This window comes from Uloborus diversus, chromosome 1, assembly GCF_026930045.1.
Source record: "Uloborus diversus isolate 005 chromosome 1, Udiv.v.3.1, whole genome shotgun sequence".
NCBI classification, from domain to species: domain Eukaryota; kingdom Metazoa; phylum Arthropoda; class Arachnida; order Araneae; family Uloboridae; genus Uloborus; species Uloborus diversus.
In genome coordinates, this window is record NC_072731.1 from 218,992,628 (window position 1) to 219,011,371 (window position 18,744).

At 31.6% G+C, this 18,744-nt stretch overlaps 1 protein-coding gene across 1 annotated transcript; it reads left to right on the forward strand.

Moving 5' to 3' along the window:
- The first annotated feature begins 282 nt into the window (after positions 1 to 282).
- Positions 283 to 14,112, forward strand: LOC129225007 (heterogeneous nuclear ribonucleoprotein A1, A2/B1 homolog). The gene is made up of 9 exons (XM_054859557.1): positions 283 to 453; positions 2,415 to 2,678; positions 6,603 to 6,813; positions 6,942 to 7,046; positions 10,764 to 10,817; positions 12,289 to 12,405; positions 13,026 to 13,136; positions 13,425 to 13,500; positions 13,755 to 14,112. The coding sequence occupies exons 1-8, from the start codon at positions 442 to 444 to the stop codon at positions 13,475 to 13,477; spliced, it is 927 nt and encodes a 308-aa protein (XP_054715532.1). The 5' UTR covers positions 283 to 441; the 3' UTR covers positions 13,478 to 13,500; positions 13,755 to 14,112.
- The last annotated feature ends 4,632 nt before the right edge of the window (positions 14,113 to 18,744 follow it).

The following is an 18,744-nucleotide window of genomic DNA, read 5'->3' on the forward strand; positions in this document are numbered from 1 at the left end:
GTATTCATCCTTTGCTGTAATGAATCAAATTCACTGATGCAATGACCAACGTTAATGAAGCAACAAGGGTATTATCAGTGCCGGATCTAGCACTTTTCTGCGCTAGCCGTGTTTCACTTGAACGCCTGTGTTGATGACGTTTCTGATGTTTGCCTCGATGGCTGAAAGGAATGTGATGTGATTCGAATTCCTAGCCCACTCCACAAACCATGCCCTTCGTAAATTAATGACTGGGCGATTTCAGTATTTGAATCTGGCAACACTTCGTGTCCCTCTATTGCCTATTGCCTCTATTCTTCTGTCGTTCGTTGTCCTCCGTCATTCTGCCGGTTGTGTTGTGGAAGGAAATTAATTTTATTTAAGTGTTCTGAATTTTATTGTGCTATATTTCTTAATATTTATTAGTAGTTAATTTTAAATCCTCCAAAGTAATAATAAACAATGGGTGCCGATGTAAGTACTTATTTTGTTTTTAGAATTCCTTTGTTGGTGCCATTTCTCAAAATGGCGCCTCAGTGTAATTTACCATTGCGGTATGCCTTTTTTGTTAGCCAAGTTTTATTAAATTATTTTAAGCTTTCTTGTGTTCTCGCACCAAGCATCTGCAATTTTTCTTTCTAGTCTTAGAAAGATTTTAATGAGTTTGACTGAAGCATATTTTAAATGTTTGAAAACATTTTTATATTTTAAGTTGTTTTAAAATTCTCATTATCTGTATGAAATCTCGCCAAGTTTAAGCGGTTGTAAGGAGCTTATTCCGTATCAAACACAGCCACAAAAGCTTTTTTTATTTACGAAAGAGCTAAACACTCCTTTTTATTCACATTTGAAATAGTTATGGTTGACTCAATAATTCCACATCTTCAACCTTCATCCATTAACCGTGAACAAAGAGCCCAAGGTCTTATTGGACAATATTATATCGGATACATATTTAGTTTTTGTTCCGGACAATTTTTTCAAAAACCCTAAACTTAAATCGAGTCTCTTGCTCTCGAGGTTTATTTCAACTCCAATAACATGCTACAGGATTAAAGTAAGCGAAGTGCTGGTGTATTTTTTTCGTCAATTTAAATATATTTGTTAGTTCTCATATAAATTTATATTAGCTAACACAGGGGTGTCACTGACGACTCATGAAACCAGTTCTGAAGGGTTAATACTTTTCAAAACAATTAGTACATTTAGTACGACATTGTAAAATCATAGGAGGTCGACATTACATTTTTTCCCTCTTTTAAATTTTTTTTACTATTTTAAGCAATTTGTATGAATAGTTAATGAATATATTAATATTCTTCCAACTTAAGTGAGAACAATTTCTGAAAAAATATGAAATGTACTGTGTGTGGGAAATTCAGTGTCTCCTTAGTTGTTTTGAAAATTATCGTATTGTTACAAAAGAAAAAAAAACTTCTTTTATAATCTAACTAGCAGTATCCACACGACGATGCCTGTGCTAAGAATTTGAAAGAAGTCTGTTGAATAAAAAATCATACCCCCCCCCCCCCTTCCTTCTGATGTGAAATAATTTTTCTTCAACGATCTCTCTAAATTTTCAACAAATGTATAAGATTAAAAAATGCATTATTATGTGTAGATATGATTTGATTTTGTTTTATGCTTTGCTTCAAGACAAGATTTTATCCTGTACGTATGTTGAACAATTACTTTTCTTAACTATTAGTCATGGTTAGGGTGACCAAAAAATTTTTTACACAAAACTGGACGCTTTAGGATTTTAGGCAACAGTGTGCTTAAAAAATGTAGGGAAATAAAAAAAATTCCGCCAAATGGTAGAACAGAAATGAACGGGGATATTTCGAAAACTGAGAATCTGGCACGGTCGTCTCATTTTTGGTGTAAATAATTTCATTTTGGTAACCCTGCTAATTTGTGGTAACCCTATGTGAATATATGTTTCCGATCTCTTTGTCTTGATTTGCAAAGAAAAGTACTTTTCGCGCATGCGCTGGAGCCAAAAATTGACGCCAATGAAGAAAGATTGCCAGATTCCCAATTATCGAAATATCACCAAATGAACGAATTAAAAAGAAAAATGGCACCACAGATTTAAGAAGACAATCACATAATAGTACTTAATCACTATAAATTTCTAAACCTAATCTGAGAACTTTGACATTTAGTGTTTATTATTTCCATCTCTCAGACCTAGTCATGCTGCAAACAAAAACTGCAATTATTTTTTTCGACTGAAAATCTGTTACAGATAGAGAAGGAGGGATCTATGTAGTTTTGCCACGTGAAGTAAAGATTGTACAATGCAGTCGTTACATGTTCTAAAAAGGAAAAATTTATTTATGATAGTATAATCATCTGATTTTAATCATGATTTAAATCGGTGAAACTTGCAAAGTGTCATGTTGTAATGACTTACTTTTATCTTTTTATAGCGTAATAGTGAGCCAGAGCAATTTCGTAAACTCTTTATTGGAGGTCTGAATTATAAAACTACTGAAGAAAACCTGAAATCCCACTTTGAAAAATGGGGTGAAATCGTCGATTGTGTAGTTATGAGAGACCCTAATACTAGAAGATCAAGAGGGTTTGGTTTTATCACTTACAAAAATGCCCACATGGTTGATGATGCGCAAGGTGCTAGACCTCATAAAATTGATGGACGTGAAGTGGAACCAAAACGTGCTGTTCCCAGAGAGGTATGTAAATCTTTTATGTAATGAAAGGTAAATTTTAACATATTGAAACATGATTTCTCTCATTTGTTTTTGTTAATGCTTATACCTTTTGATTTTACGAATTAAACTGAACTAAATCAAATGCAAGTTCTTGTACAGCGTTTAGTGCGATTCTACATACGGGCAGTTCTCAAAAGGTGGGAGCAAACACAGACCTCAACTTTGAAGCTTCAACGCCAAATAACTTTCATTTTAATTAACTCAAAAATTTTTGAGTTAAATTATAATACTGTATAGAGACAAGAATTGACATAAATTATGGAAAAAATGCTCTTTAAATGCCCTTTAAAAAATATTTTCTTTGCTAAAAGGCGCAATTTTGGACATACCAAAACGTTAACTGAGCAAATGTACCATTAAAGAAAAATTTTTTAAAATTATTTCCATACGTTTCAAAAAAAATTTAAATTTTATTATTAAATCTTACACTGAATAATTTTTTGTTAATATTTTACACAAATAACAAAAGTAAAGACAGATTATTCATTTTGTAAACGATTTTAGAAAATAGTAAGTTTGAAATTTGATGCATGTCCAAAATTTAAGATCTTTACAATGCTATTTTTTGAAAACTAAGTATATGATGTTTTCATTTTAAAGGTGTTTATCGAGCCTCGGAATCAATTTTTAATTGTTTAAAAGTGTTTTCATAAGCTTTTATGCAGTATCTTAGAAGAAAAATATTTTTTTTTAAACGTACATGTGAGATGTCCAAATGGCGTTACGATCATTGACGCCGATAATTCTGTCCATTTATTCATAATTTTTGATGATCTACTGTCTTCTAACCTCAATAAAAAACGTTATTATAATGTTATCTTCTTTAATCCATTGGTATTCTGCATAATTAATATGTTACACATTGAACAATACATAAATTACAGTAGAAAACATGGCTGCTTATGATCGAGCCGAAAGCCATTTTGCGCTAAAATCGCCAAGCAAACCTCCGTTGGCGACAACACAGTATACGATAAGCTAAAGGTTACCAGAGGGGAATTCCAATTTGACAAATGTAGTTTATCGTCAGCTGTACCAGTTTTGGCGACTTTATCACCTGCGCTAGCATTTTTTTTTTCCGCTTTTATTATTTTAGAATTCTTTTTCCTCTTTCTTTTGGAAACATAATTTAACGATCTCCAAATAGAAATACGAATTTCTTTCTTCAATAATTTTTTTAGACATCATTTTAATTCTTATGACATTAGAAAAAATATTCATTATTAAAACTGATGTCACTTTTTACAATTGTATTATTTTTAATTAGAAGCTTTTTTTTTAACCTTGCATCAATTTCTTCAAAATAATTCCAAAACTTTATTAAATGTAAGGAGCAGCATGTATAGCCATTCAAGTATTTCATTAATATCCTCTTTATTATTAAATTGCAAAATTTAAAAAGTAGTAAATAAAATTTTCATTGGAAAAGTTAAAAATCAGATTAACAATTGTCAAAAATGGTGAAACTTACGTTATGATGATGTCCAAAATCCGTTACCTACAGGAAAACAATGTCCAAAATCTGTTACCTACAGATTGCTGATTTAATTTGCTAATTAACAATTTTTACAATTACCTGCTGTCTTTTCATGTTCATATATTGTGTTCTAGGTATGCATACTATAGAATAAAATCGAAATTGATGTCAAATTCGAAAATTTTTGAAATTGCTCAAAGTTCCCACCTTTTGAGAACTGCCCATACATAAAATGAAATTTTTGTATTCTGCAAATATAAATGTTGAGACAAATATTGTTTTTACTAAATTAAAGTGTATGTATTAAGGGCTGTCCTATTTTGACGACCCCCCCCCCCCCGATTCAGATTCTAATGCTTGGATTTTTTTCTGGTCTCTTTGGAATTTTTGATAAAATCTGTATGCACCCTTAACAAATGGAAAATTGGTTGATCCATATTGTCTAATTTCTTCTAACGTCATATACTTTTTACAAAAAGGTGGACATAATAGCTACTTGGATTAGAAGTCCCATCCAAAATTTTTTTTGTTGGACAGGCAGTCAAGTTGTATAGGAACTTTAATTTAATGTGTAGTATAGAGCCCTTAACTTGGTTTTTTCATTTAAAAATAATGATTGATAGTTATATCGCAGGGGTCTGGCCAGAGCAAATTTGGGTCCGTTAACGGACCCTTCACAAAAATCCGATCAACCAAAACGGACCTTTCACAAAATCCCGATCAACCAAAACGGACCCTTCACAAAATTCTGATAAACAAAAACGGATCTTTCACAAATTGTTTATTGAAAGAGCAAATCTCAGATTAAAATAATACAGCATATTTCCTGTATAAAAACGATAATGGTTGGAACCTTTTTTAAAGTTAAATTAGAGGAATCAACTTATACAAAATCAGCTAATTTCGCAAAAGAAAAAAAAAAAAATCGGCACTCTTGTGATGCTCCTGCAAGCCATAAATAATTACTACGGCCAAATAAATATAATGCCTGTTGTTGGTTTCTTTGAAAGAAATTAACAGCTGAAAAGTCAGTTTGGTTTATAATTTTGCTTGTTTGTTTTATGCAGCGGTGTTGTTGTAAACTTCTTTGAAAAAGCGTCAACATTCTCTGAATAGGCGTAGTAAGCATTTTTCTCCCCACTCATGATTTAGATGTTTAACTGTTTAACTGTTTATCGCTGTTTAAACTGTTTATCGTTTAACTGTTTATCGCCACTTAGCGTCTTGTCTTGGGGTTGGGATGTTAAACTGTTATTTTGGGAGAAAGTTATATGGGTTTGATTTTTCGATGCTAAAAAGGATAATTAACTTAAAATAAACTTTTATTTACCGTTTTTTTTTCTATGGATGCCTACATTTTGAAAAACGAAATCTTTTTACATCCGATATGAGAATCACATTTCATTCTTTTTTGAAGCTAACTTCGCTTTATTAGGATGCAAATAAATGAAAAGGGTTCTTTATTTTTGTAACAAAGCTTATTTCAGGTTTTTAAAGCGGAATTCCATTTTCTTTTATGAGTCAATAATTAAAATGCTGAATCGATCGTTTATTTTTTATTTTATTTATTTATTATTATTATTTTTGCTTCAACTGTGTCCAGATATTAATGATATGTTTATCATAGGGCTCTAAAATGCAATTCTAAAATAATTTTATCCAAAATATTTATTTTAAAAGCCGTTTTTATACTTTTGATGCCTTCACTTTGAGGATTGCAATCTCTTTGCATCCGCTATGGGAATCTGATTTTACGCATTTTCGATGTTTAGTACGCTTAGTTAAGAAGTAAACAAATAAAATATATTTTTTTTTTTTGTAAAAATCACGGAATTTACGAGTTTTAAACGAAACTCTGCTCTTAAACAGTGTCTTGGGTTAAAAATTTAAATGCTGAACCCCTGACTGATTTTTTTTTCTTACAGTTGTTTTAAATACTATACAAATAACATTTCTAGTATAATTTAGCATGATGTAGAATGGTAGATAAATATTGATACTTGAGGGGTGCCCATCTCCCAGTGAGCGATGCCTCCCCCCCCCCAATACTAGAAAAGCACTAAAGAATGATATTCTCAACAGAAAAGAGAAATCACTCAACTTTAAGTGTCAATGATGCAGTTTCCGCCATTTCAAGAGTCTAAACTTTCGTTTTTGCAAGTAAAAAAAAATTTTTTTTTTGTTTTGCAAAATTATTTGATTTTTCACAAAAGTATTTGATTTTTCACAAAATTATTTGATTTTTCACAAAAAAAACGGACCCTGGGAAAAATCCTGGACAGACCCCTGTATCGATTGTCCTCAAAAAGTTACTTCAAAACTGGTTTGATGTATTACTGGCATGATGGGTGGCATGAATAAGTTTTTGTCTTCATAACTGTTTATGTATATATTTTTTCTTTTATAAGGATTCTGGAAAACCTGAGGCTCAAATCACTGTTAAAAAGCTTTATGTTGGAGGTCTAGGTGAGGACATTGAAGAGGAAGATTTACAAAATTACTTTGGAGAGTATGGCAACATACTTAAAGTAAATGTGGTGGTTGATAAAGCTACTGGTAAAAAGCGAGGATTTGCTTTTGTTGAATTTGACGACTATGATCCAGTTGACAAAATAGTTTGTAAGCATATTTTCTTTCTGTATTTTAATTAGCAAGTTAAATTTATTTCAGTTTTTTCCTTAAAGCATGTGTTGCTTAAACATAAATTTTCTTTGTTATTTTGCTAATCGCAACATTTTCATTTTTAGTGAAAAAGCATATGATCAAGGGACGTAGAGCTCAAGTGAAAAAAGCTCTTTCACGAAATGAAATGGACAGCATTAAGCAGAAAAAAGAAATGAAAGCATTTGGAGGTAAAAATTGTATTTTCATTGTTTTTTGGCTGTGGTATGTTTATTTCTTAAACTAAATTTTGGGTTGAATAAAATTCGTATTGTAGCTGCTCACCAACTAAATTCATTTTGGGCACTCCAAAATTTCGATTTCTTCTCCCAAACTCCCTGATGAAACTGATATCTCTTCTAATTTCATGAAATCAATTCCCCCTAACAAAAATTTCATTGATTAAACTTTCAGGAAAAATCCCCATAATGAAACAATTACAGCAAAAAGAAATATACAGAAACAGGGGTGGAAATTCTTAATATTTTGATGGATTTTAGCAGGTAGGTAGAAGAGAGGAGATAAATCTTTTGTTTAGAAGTAGCAGCCTTTGCTCACTTTTTCCAGAGGACGCTTTCGTGAAATGACTTCCAACAATCACAGCAAATCAATGTAAATAATGCTAAGTTTCTCATTTTTTAGAGGTAGCTATTAACCCCTTGAGGACCAGCGCACGGAAAACGAAGCGCAGCTACAGGACCGAACGTTTGGAAATGGAAACTCCGCTATTGGCCCGAGCATTTACAGCAGTTAAGCCTAACTTTACAAAAACATTCATATAAAATCAGCGTCTCAGAATAATGACTCCAAATTTTTAATTTGCTTGAACAATGTACTACTGATTACTAATTATTAATATAAAGACTATGACATTATTAGAAGAGTGAAATAAGTAGAATACTAAAACTTTAACTATGTGCACAAAGTTAAATGATATGTGCACAAAAACAATGTTAGGGGTAGATATCGTGATTGGAATGAAAGAAAAAGAAATGTAGCAAAAAATCTTCCTTATGTAATTTTAATTAAAATAACTAAGGTCAACAAATTCAAACTAGTTAAATTCCCATGCGACAAGTCTCAACTGCTTCATAATGCACTCGAAAACATTCTCTTTCACTCACTTCGCTAACCATTTTTATTGCAGTTTTCCAATCTCCAAATGAAAAAGAATAAATACAATATCAGAAAGGATTCAAAAATAATCATAAACTTCAGTGCCTCTTGAAATCATTCCTGTACTCTCATTGAACGGGGGAATCCTAACAGTCTGGAACACATACGCAAAAATATTTTAACCTTCTTCCCCTCACCTATAATTTATTCAGCTAGATGTAGATCTCTTTCAATTACTCGTCACAAAAAAAAGCAAACATATAAACAAGAGCAATTGAGACCTCATAAATCATATGCGCAGAGCAGTGATTCACTGTCCGTTTACATAAAAAAATCTATCCTATTTGAGAGGCCCAAACAAGAAACTGACGCCTGTACATGAAGGTCACGTACCATGTGACTCAAATATGATGAAAGTTATAGCCATTTAACGCCATCTACTATCGTTTAAATATTCAATTTAATTGTTTCATTTCGAGAAAGCGTACGCTGAAACAGCGTACTGAAACGTCAGCATCGATCAGAGCCCGTAGCAGGGAAGTGCCGCTGGGCTGATGAGAGAGGAATCATTGCGTGTCTTCTGCGTGACGCTGGGTGCGAACGGGTTAAATGGATGAGATTTTTCTGGCTTTCTCTGTTGGGGTTTAAAGCCTCCCCTCCCCCCTTTTTTGCCTCTTTCATGCCTCATAACTATCTTATTTTTCTTAACAACCTGAAGTTTCCAATTTTTCTTTTTCTTCCTCGAATCTTCATCTTCTACGTCATCTGCCAAAAACGTTTGTTCGGGAAACATGCCAACGACCTACATGCATGCTTTGCCAAAAATTTCAGTAATATTTTTTCTTAAATTTATTTAAGAAAAAAATTGCAAAATTTGATCAAAAACTCGTGGTTCGACTAGCACACTCTGATTTTAATGAACTTTATTTGTGCATTTACAAAATCATACAGAATATTAATAGTAAATCTTAAATAATTTAAGTTTTACTAACTAAACTTAAAATTATTGAAATATCATGAGACAGCTGCAAGTTGTTTTTTGATCCTGAATAATTAATGCTTTACTTTTTCAAATAATATGTGCCATGCATGTATTCATTACTACCCAATTATTTCAACATAATTAATAGAGAAAATAATTCATACTATCTTTAAAACTGGTAAATTGGATATTTTTTGTTGAATTTTTGAATATCATGACTTCAGGCGCACGTTATTTCGGTGCAGTTTTTAAGTCATCCCTTTTCTTGCATGATTTTAGGAATTTTTTTGGATTTCTTCCTTTTTGCCCTCTGACCACTCTTTCCCTAGCAACAGAAGAAAAAAGCTACTGAAAATTGGTTGTAATAAGGGGCTAATATAGTGGAAGATGTACGGCTTTCATTTACAAGAAGTTAGCGCAGTATTTTGATGGAAAAATTCATTGTATTTTTAATTACCAACTTGTCAAATTCATCTGCTATTGGTATTGCGCTGTGTGATGTTTTATTTATCAGTAGTTGGAAATTTTCTATTCTTGTAAATAATCGACGAATGGAGAATGTTGTAGAATTAATAACGCAAACTTTTTCAATTAGTTGTAAATTTCGTGACATATTTCGAGAACTAATTAAAGTAAAATAATTTTTTTCTTTCACTATTTTTAGCGGATAAAAACAAATGTGTCCTTTTTTACTTAACTTCAAGCTGAAATTAATTATAATAATTTTATTCATGTATTATCTCACTAGATAGACATAATTACTGTAATTATTTTTATCCTTGCATTGTAGAACAGAACAAAAGGATTAAAAAAGGAAGTATTGTGCTTCCACTTATGACTAGAAATCCTAAATACAGAGAGATTGGACAACTTCGAAACGGCGGCCATCTTATGTCCAAAGATACTCACTCCCCGTTAGACCGTAATGCATCTTCTGCCCCAAATATCACTGTACATTGTATCGAAAAAATTGGAAGCTAGTTATGATATTATTGAAATTCAATGTGCAGATCAGAAAAATCTGCAGATTACAAACATATGTTTGTTTTCTATCTTTATGAACAAGTTTTTGAGAAATTTTTTCTTCGTAAGTGCTATGACGATACGGAACGATTGGCGCCTGATTGCCAGACTTGGCACTCACTCCGTTTAATGAAAATACGAGGAGAAAAAAAATCGGTTTATTCTTTAAAGATTTCATGTGCTATATTCCGTGGAAAAGTTAAAAATTCACACAGCTCAGCCGACAACACTTGGACTAAACATGGCGCAGATTGGTGCGCCGTTGTTCAATCTCTCCGTATATAGACGATATATGACTAAAGCAAGTAAAATAAATTTTGTATTGCTCAAATTAAGTCCATCAGTAAAAGATATTTTTGATTGAGAAAATATTTATAAGTAAAAAATAAAGAATATTGATTTCATTTGCCTGTCATCCAGTGTAATGGCATACCGTACAAAACAAGTAAAAGGCTAGAGTTAACTCAATTTTGATGATACAGAAAAAAATACTATTTTTGTGATTAGTAAAGCATTTCTAATGGGATAGGGATGTTATATTTGAAATTTAAAAAACTTTGACACCCTTCCCTTTTTCTTGGAATAATTAAACTGTACAGGAATACAAAAGGTGTCCGTTCTGACCTAAAAATGGACAGTTATTTATTATTTTGTCCTTTTGACTGCATTATGAAAAGTGCTTAGTATTTTTATTTCAAAAAAAAATCTTTTTTTTTTTGCTTATAAAGGTGGTGGTCTGCTGATTTTAGATATTTCTTTAGCCTTATCTAAACAAGCTTTTTTTTAGGTGGTGGCCGAGGAGATTGGAAAACTGGTTCTGATGGCTTTAGAGGTTCTGGAGGTATGTATAGTTTTTTTTAAGCAATCAGGAATTGCTTATCGTTCTCATTTGACAGTTTTAAGCATCTGTCAGTCCTTTGATTTTATTTTTTGCCCCTACTTGCTTCTGCAGCAGTGATCAACCAGTCTCCTCCACCCAGCTGCTGGGCATATCCTACACACACCTGCATACCGGAAAAGCATAATTTGAATTTAAGCCGCAAATTCTTTCAGTTTTAGTCCTAGATAAGAGCACTTTGGAAAATAGACTAATTCTGTCTAAAAAGACAATTTTTCTCACGTTTCGTAGTTTTTTATTTTATTAAGCTTTTGAATTTTGGCAAGGCATGCTTTTTTCATAAATTTGCTGCCTTTCCTTCAAGACTTGCTCTTTTTAAAAGCTTTTCCAGCAATTGATCCTTTTTTGCAGCAAATTTTATAACCTCTATTACATAATTTTGTCTCTTATGCATTGCTTTTTGAGCACTTGGCCTTCATTTGTTTGAGTGCATAATTCAATGCAAGATACTAACCTAATGATAATGTCTAATAGGTGCCTTATTTTCATGTTTTGTGTAATATATTGAGTGATGGTGGCTGAAAAGTGTTATTTAATGTCTGTAAGGCTCTAATTACTTTAAAAAATGAATTTTGAAGGTTATAAGCAGGGCTCGAGGTTTTTGAAAAAAACTAGTAGCCAGCAGAAAATTCTGGTAGCCAGCAACCCCCCTCCCCCTCGCTTTCTAAGTCTTCGATTTTTAAGCTACATTTCTGTTACTTTAAAAAATTCTGTTTTGCTCCATCAATGTCTAAGTAAAATCCGTCGGCTGAGATGATAAAATGATCTTCACGAACAACGTGGGGAATCAACTGTACGCAAAGAAGCTCACGCACTCTCGATCTGGTAACAGCAACACGTGGTGGCATTAAAAGTTTGCAGTTAGATTTCCTTGAATACTATATCCAACAACGATCTTATGCATAACTCCCTAGATGGCGCATTGGCTTCTTACAAAAGAATAAAGCAGCCATGATGGAAACAAAAGCACTATCGAGGGTGGCTGCCATGGCTACGATACTATGAAGCCGAAGAACGTTTGCGTGGAGTGCTTTCCCCCCCCCCTCCTCCTCCTCCTACTCCCTGCGCTAGTAACGTGAGATGCCTGTTCTCTCGGGGAGAAGGAAAAAAGAGCTCTCCATATTTAGCTCTTGCGCTGATGGAGCATAGGAAAATGCGACCGTAATGTTCTGCGGATGCGATGTTGCGGCGATTGCTTTCACAAACCAGACTGAAAAAAAAAGAAAAACAGCATGGAAAAAAAAAAGCTGAAAACATAGTCGCCAGTTAAAAATGTTTTGTCGCTAGTGGCGACTGGGCGACCCTATATCTCGAGCCCTGGTTATAAGTAATATTTCCATGCTCTAACTACTAACTAGGTATACTATCACTTTATGGTTTTTGTTTTAAGATAATGAAACATTTTCTTATTTAGGATATGGTGGAGGATATGAAGGTGCAGGTGGTTTTGGTGGTGGTTATGGTGGTGAACAACGTGGTTGGGGTGATGCAATGGGCTATGGAACTGATTATTCATCAGATTATATGACAGGTATAATTCTGTTTTTAATCTTTTTTTTGATTAAAAAACGTGAATTTGCATGCATGTTGATAATACAAATTCTCATTTTGTCAAATGTTCATAAATTTTGTACTTTTGCACCCAGAGTGAGTCACGGGGTTTTTAAAAAGTTTTTAGAGGTATTAATTTTACTTTTCCAAAGGTAGAAATTATTTTGTCATCTAAAACTCTCCTAGATAAGAATCATTTTATCTTTGTCTTAAGTTCAAAGCTGTTCATTTAGAACAGCAGTTATGGGTTTTTAATTTAGCAAAATCTAGTTTTTTTCAAGTTATCTTCTCCACATGTTAATGCAACAAAAGAAAACATGCATTGTGAAAGATAAATTTGGCTGAAATATTTTGCAGTTAAATAAAAGCATCTTGATATAAGTTAAATAGTACATTCAGCATTTGTAGTTTTTTTTTTGAAATTCCCGAGAAGTTCCTTAAAATCTTTATTTAGTATTTTTATTTTGATATTTTTCTACACTTCTCAGTGTAGACAAACTTTTTGTTACAGCAACAGAATCCTGTTTTAAAGTTTTGAAACTTTTTTTAAACATATGCTTAATATTTTCATATTTTTAAGTTACCTTTACGGTTTTGCAGGTGGTGGTTCAAGTGGAGGCTGGGGTTCTAACTTTAGTTCTGGATATTCCTCATCTGGCCCCATGCGAAGTAGTGGTGGCTTTTCAAATCGAGATTCTGGACCATATGGAGGTAAGTTTTCATTTTAAAAATGTGTGTCTTGTTTCAAAAGATTAATTTTTCTACACTTTATAGGTTTTATATGCTCTTAGTAAACTGTTTTCAACGACTGAAAGTACCTTGAATATTGGTTTTACTCCTTATTAGATATGATTTTCAGTTTTTAATATGAGTTTATTGTGTAACATTTCACAGATAACTCAGTCCACATAGTGAGCTAAATCGCGAGGTTTTTTTTATTGACAAGCCACTAATTAAGAGTTGATTATTAATTTCAATTTAATTTATTTAAAAATGTAGGTGGATATGGTGCTGCCGGTAGAAGTGGTTATGGAGGAGGTTATAGGAGATAAGACTTTCTTTCCTGCTGTCTTGGGTATGTTTTATATTTTTCACGTTATCTACTTTGTTTTTTATTTGCAGAAAATAAATGAAAAAAAAAAACAAAGATATAAATAGATATTAAAATTTCTATAGTGTTGAGGAATTTAAGCAAATGAAAGTTTGGGATTTCCTTTAAAATTTCATGCATGTAGAAGTTTTGATTAATGTATGTATTTTTTATATTGTAGGTATTTTTTATCATTGATCAGTTTCAAATCTAAAATTGTTTCTTGCATTTCAATTTAGGGAACTTTTATGTAAGAACGTAATACCCAGTGGTAGCCAGTGTGCAGTAGGTGTATAGCCCGTTAGAAGAATTCCATTCATTTCGAGAAACCAGATTTTTGAAGGGGTTTGACATCATGAACTGCTAGGTGCAACACTTCAGGAAGAAATTTTACAACATATTTGAATGTGCTCACTGGCTGTTTAGGTTACATTTTTCTTAAGGCACAGTGACTTGAAATCCCCAAGACTATTTATATTTAAATGTTTGTTTCATGGAAAAGTATCCCATTTGTATTTTTTATTGTATTGACAACCCTTCAGATTTAGTCTGTATTTGTACAATTGTCAAAATAAATGTTAGTTGTCAGTGTCAGAATGTAGTTGCTTTTTAAGTTTTTAATTAGAATGTCAAAATAGCTTCATTAGTAACGGATGTGTTAGTTTAAATTATATCAGGTGATTAAACTTGATATTGAGTTGATTTTGGTGCATGTATGCATATTTTTTTAAGTGGGTAATTTACAAATAACAATAAATAGTCTGTAACTAAGATGCGGACTGCTATAAAAATATGAGGAGAGAAATTAGAGACAAAGTAATTTTATTTTGAGTGATAATGGAAATAAAGTAACTTCTTATTGTTTGCCATTTTTATAGTTTTGATGCTTTCATTTTGATTAAAGCAATCTCTTTGCATCCAATATGAGAATAGATTTTTAGAGGGTAAATAAGTGAAATTTCTTTTTATTCCTATAAAATTCATATAGTTGAAAATTTTAAGCCAAATTCTGTGTCCTTTATGAGAGTCAAAATATTGAAATTTAAATCACTGATTCAATTCGATTTTTGCATCAATTACGTCTTATTATTAATAATATGTTTATTGTAGAGCTTTAAAATTAAATTCTAAAATAATTTACTTGGATAAATTTATGTGCCATTCTTTATACTTTTAACTCGCTCACTTAGAAAATCGCAATCTCTGCATTCGCGGTGGGTATAGGATTTTTTGCATTTATGATGCTTTCTATGCCTTGTGAAGATGCAAAGAAATTAGTTGAATTTCTTTTTATTAAAATCATTAAATTGAGAAGTTTCAAACGAAATTCATGCTCTTTAAGTGTGTCAAATGTCAGAAAGTTCAATACGAAATTGCTGGTTTTGAAATTTATTTTTGTTTTAATACATGCGTGACATCTGAAGTAAGGTTTGTAATTTTTTTATTAAAAAAAAAAACTTATTTAAATCAACTAACATGAGGCTACATAAATTACTTAATATGAGTAAATATACAGTCCGACCTCCATATATTGAAGTAGCAAATTGCCGAAAAAATATTCGATATATAGAAACAATCTTATTTTATCATAAAAGTATCCTAAAATTTTAAAATAAAAGCTAATTTTCGTGTATGAAACCCAATTCATAATTTATAAGAGTATCCGATTAAATGAAATTTGATGATTAAAAAATTAACAGAAATTACATTTTTACGCCAACCAATACATCTTCATATTCTTCAGAAACTCAACATGATCGCAACATTAGGGGGTTTTTGTTTTAACAATGATAGAGAGAAAAGTAAAAAATCAATCTACTTAACTTGAATGATTTTTACTGAAGCTAAGAAGACTAGAAATGATAATCAACAAACAAAAGGGATAGTTTGAAACTGATTTTAGTTACTGGTTACCGCAAAGATTTGAAATAAACTTGAGGAAATTTAAAAACTTTAGAACGGAACAACGACTTAACTACACACCCTTCAACCTTAGATTTCTTATGAGTTCTGTAGCAACCTTTAGTGAACGTAATTTTCTCCTCTAACCTTCATTTTTCATGAGACAAACAGTCTAAAGTGGAAAAAAAAATGTACGAATGTCTCGAAACTTTTTTCGATATATAGAAGTTTTTTCGATATATGGAAACAATTTTTCTATTATAATGAACATAGAAATTTGCTGGGATTTCGATATATAGAAAATTTTGATATGTGGAAGTTCAATATATGGAGGCTCGACTGTACTATATTTTACACAATAGATGAAAGAACAACTTTAGTAGTACCACTATTTCCTAGAATTATACTTTTCATACTTTTAAAAGAAAAATACTTAAAATTTTTCAGTTTTCTAAAATTGAATTTTGACGTTTTACATATGCTTTTGTTTTCTTTGTTCAGAAAAACTTACTTTTAAATGTAAATATCATAACAATTGAGTATTAGAGCTGCAACGTTCTTAAAAATTTTCCAGAAGTTAGTGATGCAGGTATTGTCTCATCACATAGCGAATTATTTCAATATAACATTTTCTACCGGCTTTCGATAAAACAGATGAAAGCGTTGCTGGAAATCAAGAAATAACTTAACAAAATTCAAATGTGATAAGCATAGGGCTGCTGAGTCTGGGAAAATGCAGTCTCAGGCTCCTGGACTTCTTAAGGGGAAAACAGCAGACTTTTGCCTTGGGCAGTTCCTGCTGAACATTCATTGGGATTATGGCTTTGCATGTGGTTCAATGTAATGCTACTTTTTTTATGGGAATGGATTATATATATCATGGCACCAATTTTCTCCACAAACCTCCCTCTTGAAAGATTTTACTCTTGTTTACGGTGTGATTTTGTATTTAACAATTTTTCTATGCTTATATTTTATAATTCATAGTTGCTTACTTGCAGCTCATGTTATTTCCATGCCCAATTGAAAACCGATTTAAAGTCCGATCTTGAACTTTAAATAATTGTTTTCAGTGTTAATCCTGATTTTAAAGAATTAAATTTAAGGATGTGTTGAAACTCATAATTGAATACAAAAATCAACTTGGGATTATCTTGTTCCAGTATCTTCTAGATAAAGATTTTTCCTTCGAACTTTTAGTTAGGTTGGCATGTTTTATTTTTTAACAGAATTTGAATTAAAAAATTAGAATGTTGTTCAAGAGTCTGTGGCATGATAAAGAACTTCCTTACTATTCAAATTACTCAAAAACCACATGAAAATGTTAAACTATTACCTGAAAACTGTTTTCTCATTTTATAAAGAGGGGAGGGCACATCGCACATGCTGGTAGTAAGCTTAGGAACATAATATTGACATACACTGCACAGAAATATTTACTGCTGTGTTGATACATTTGTTGCAGGCATGTGCAATATCGTTAAACCTTTAATTTTAATAAGAAATGCTATGAACTAACACAGGGTCACCACGCCACAGGGAAAGCTGAAGAAACATGGAAAACACAGGGAAAATTAAAAAAACAAAAGCAGGAAAAATCCAGTCCCCTTCGTGTCCCTTATAGAGAGGTTCTACTGTAAACATCAGAGAACTCACTTAATGCTAGATGCTGGCATTGTTTAAAATACTCTTCATTTGGTACAGTTTGCAGAACACTTTAATGTTAGGTTATATAACTTGCAGATTTTTCATACTGTATATTTAATACATTTCTTGAAAATCATACCTCTAAGAGAGTTAAAATAAAAGTTAATGCGGCTACTTTGGCCCTAGGGCCCACAGGGAAAGCTGAAGAAACATGGAAAACACAGGGAATTAAAAAAATAAAAGCAGGAAAAAATCGATTGAATTTCGAAAATTTTCTCAAACAAGGAAAATGAAGAATTTTTTTTTTTTAAATTAAAGTTGCAAAAATCAATGCCCCAAATATATAAACTATCAATAAATAAATTACTATTAATAAGTTTTATAAAGTTCAGAAATAAAGTAAAATAAAAAATAATTATTTTGCTTTTTTTTTTGTTTGTTTAGGTGAACATTATCTATCACAAAAGCAAAATCTTTTTCTTGTTTTATTTAACATGCATCTTGAATTTTATGATAGCTTAATTTAGAGAGCATGAAATAAGAGGTCAATATTCATTGTTCTGCTTAACTTTCGCTGTTTTAGGTCCAAGTAATGAATGGTTAAGATAAGGCTTTTTTTTTCTTGAATAAAAAGTTAAATAAATTCAATTGCTCTTCTATTGTTTCAGTTAAAATGAACTCCTCTTAATTTTTCCTTGTTATTATTGTTTTTAAGGGGGGAGGGGGGTCCCCTGCGGTGGTTGCATTTTCATACACAGAAAGCATGGAATTTTTTTTCCAGAAAGGAGTGGCAACCCATTAATATATTTTATTCTTAAATAAATGAAAGATCACCTATCTGTAGAAAGTTTATATTTTGATCTTATTATGGCAGTAAGTAAATACAAAATAAGAACTGATATTATAGCCAAGTTATGTTATTGATATTCATATTACAAATCCAGATTGATATTGTAAAATATGCTCATCCTAAAAGTTTTGGAAGATTTTTCTTCAATCAGCATTAACTAAAGTATAAAAATTAAATTACATAATATAATATTTTCATATTTGTTTATTATAGTTCGGTAAAAAAACATGTCGGCGATCTCTATTATTTTTCCATAAACCCAGTTGACCTTATCATGGGGTATACTAGATCAAATCTTTTGGTTGCTGATTTTGTCAAAACATTTCCTAAAAGCAAATTAACTTGTTCTGGCCAAATCAAATGTCGACAATTTTTTGCTCTCAAAATTTGAACTTTTATGGTAGGTCAATGACCCACTTTATCTCGCCCTACCCTATTGCTTTTTTTCATCTTTGAAAGTTATCTAGTTATCTTTCATCAAGAAAGATAACTAGATCCTATTGCTACAAATAAAAAATTATGATTTTATATGTATGTAAATTGTTGCTCCAAAAGTAACCAAGTGCTCCAAAACTGTTCAGTACGAATTTCTGTTGACATATCCTTAAGAAGCCCTTAAAAAACTGCTAAATGGTAATGATCTGCGTTAGGGGAGTTCAGAAAGGTGGTTTGAAATCTATTTTTATTAAATAAGACACAATGAACGATCAAACTCATATTTTGAATTTCTTTTGCACCCCTCTTTTTTGTTTTTATTTTCAAAGGGGAAAATAGGGGTCTATTTTAATTTTATTTTTCTTCATTTTTTAACTTTTACACAAATTTTGTTA

What these genes read in the sequence shown, in the direction of transcription:
- LOC129225007 (XM_054859557.1), top strand. An exon ending in AACGTGCTGTTCCCAGAGAG is followed by an intron (nt 2,679 to 6,602) that starts GTATGTAAATCT and finishes TTCTTTTATAAG; the next exon opens with GATTCTGGAAAACCTGAGGC. An exon ending in AGAAATGAAAGCATTTGGAG is followed by an intron (nt 7,047 to 10,763) that starts GTAAAAATTGTA and finishes GCTTTTTTTTAG; the next exon opens with GTGGTGGCCGAGGAGATTGG.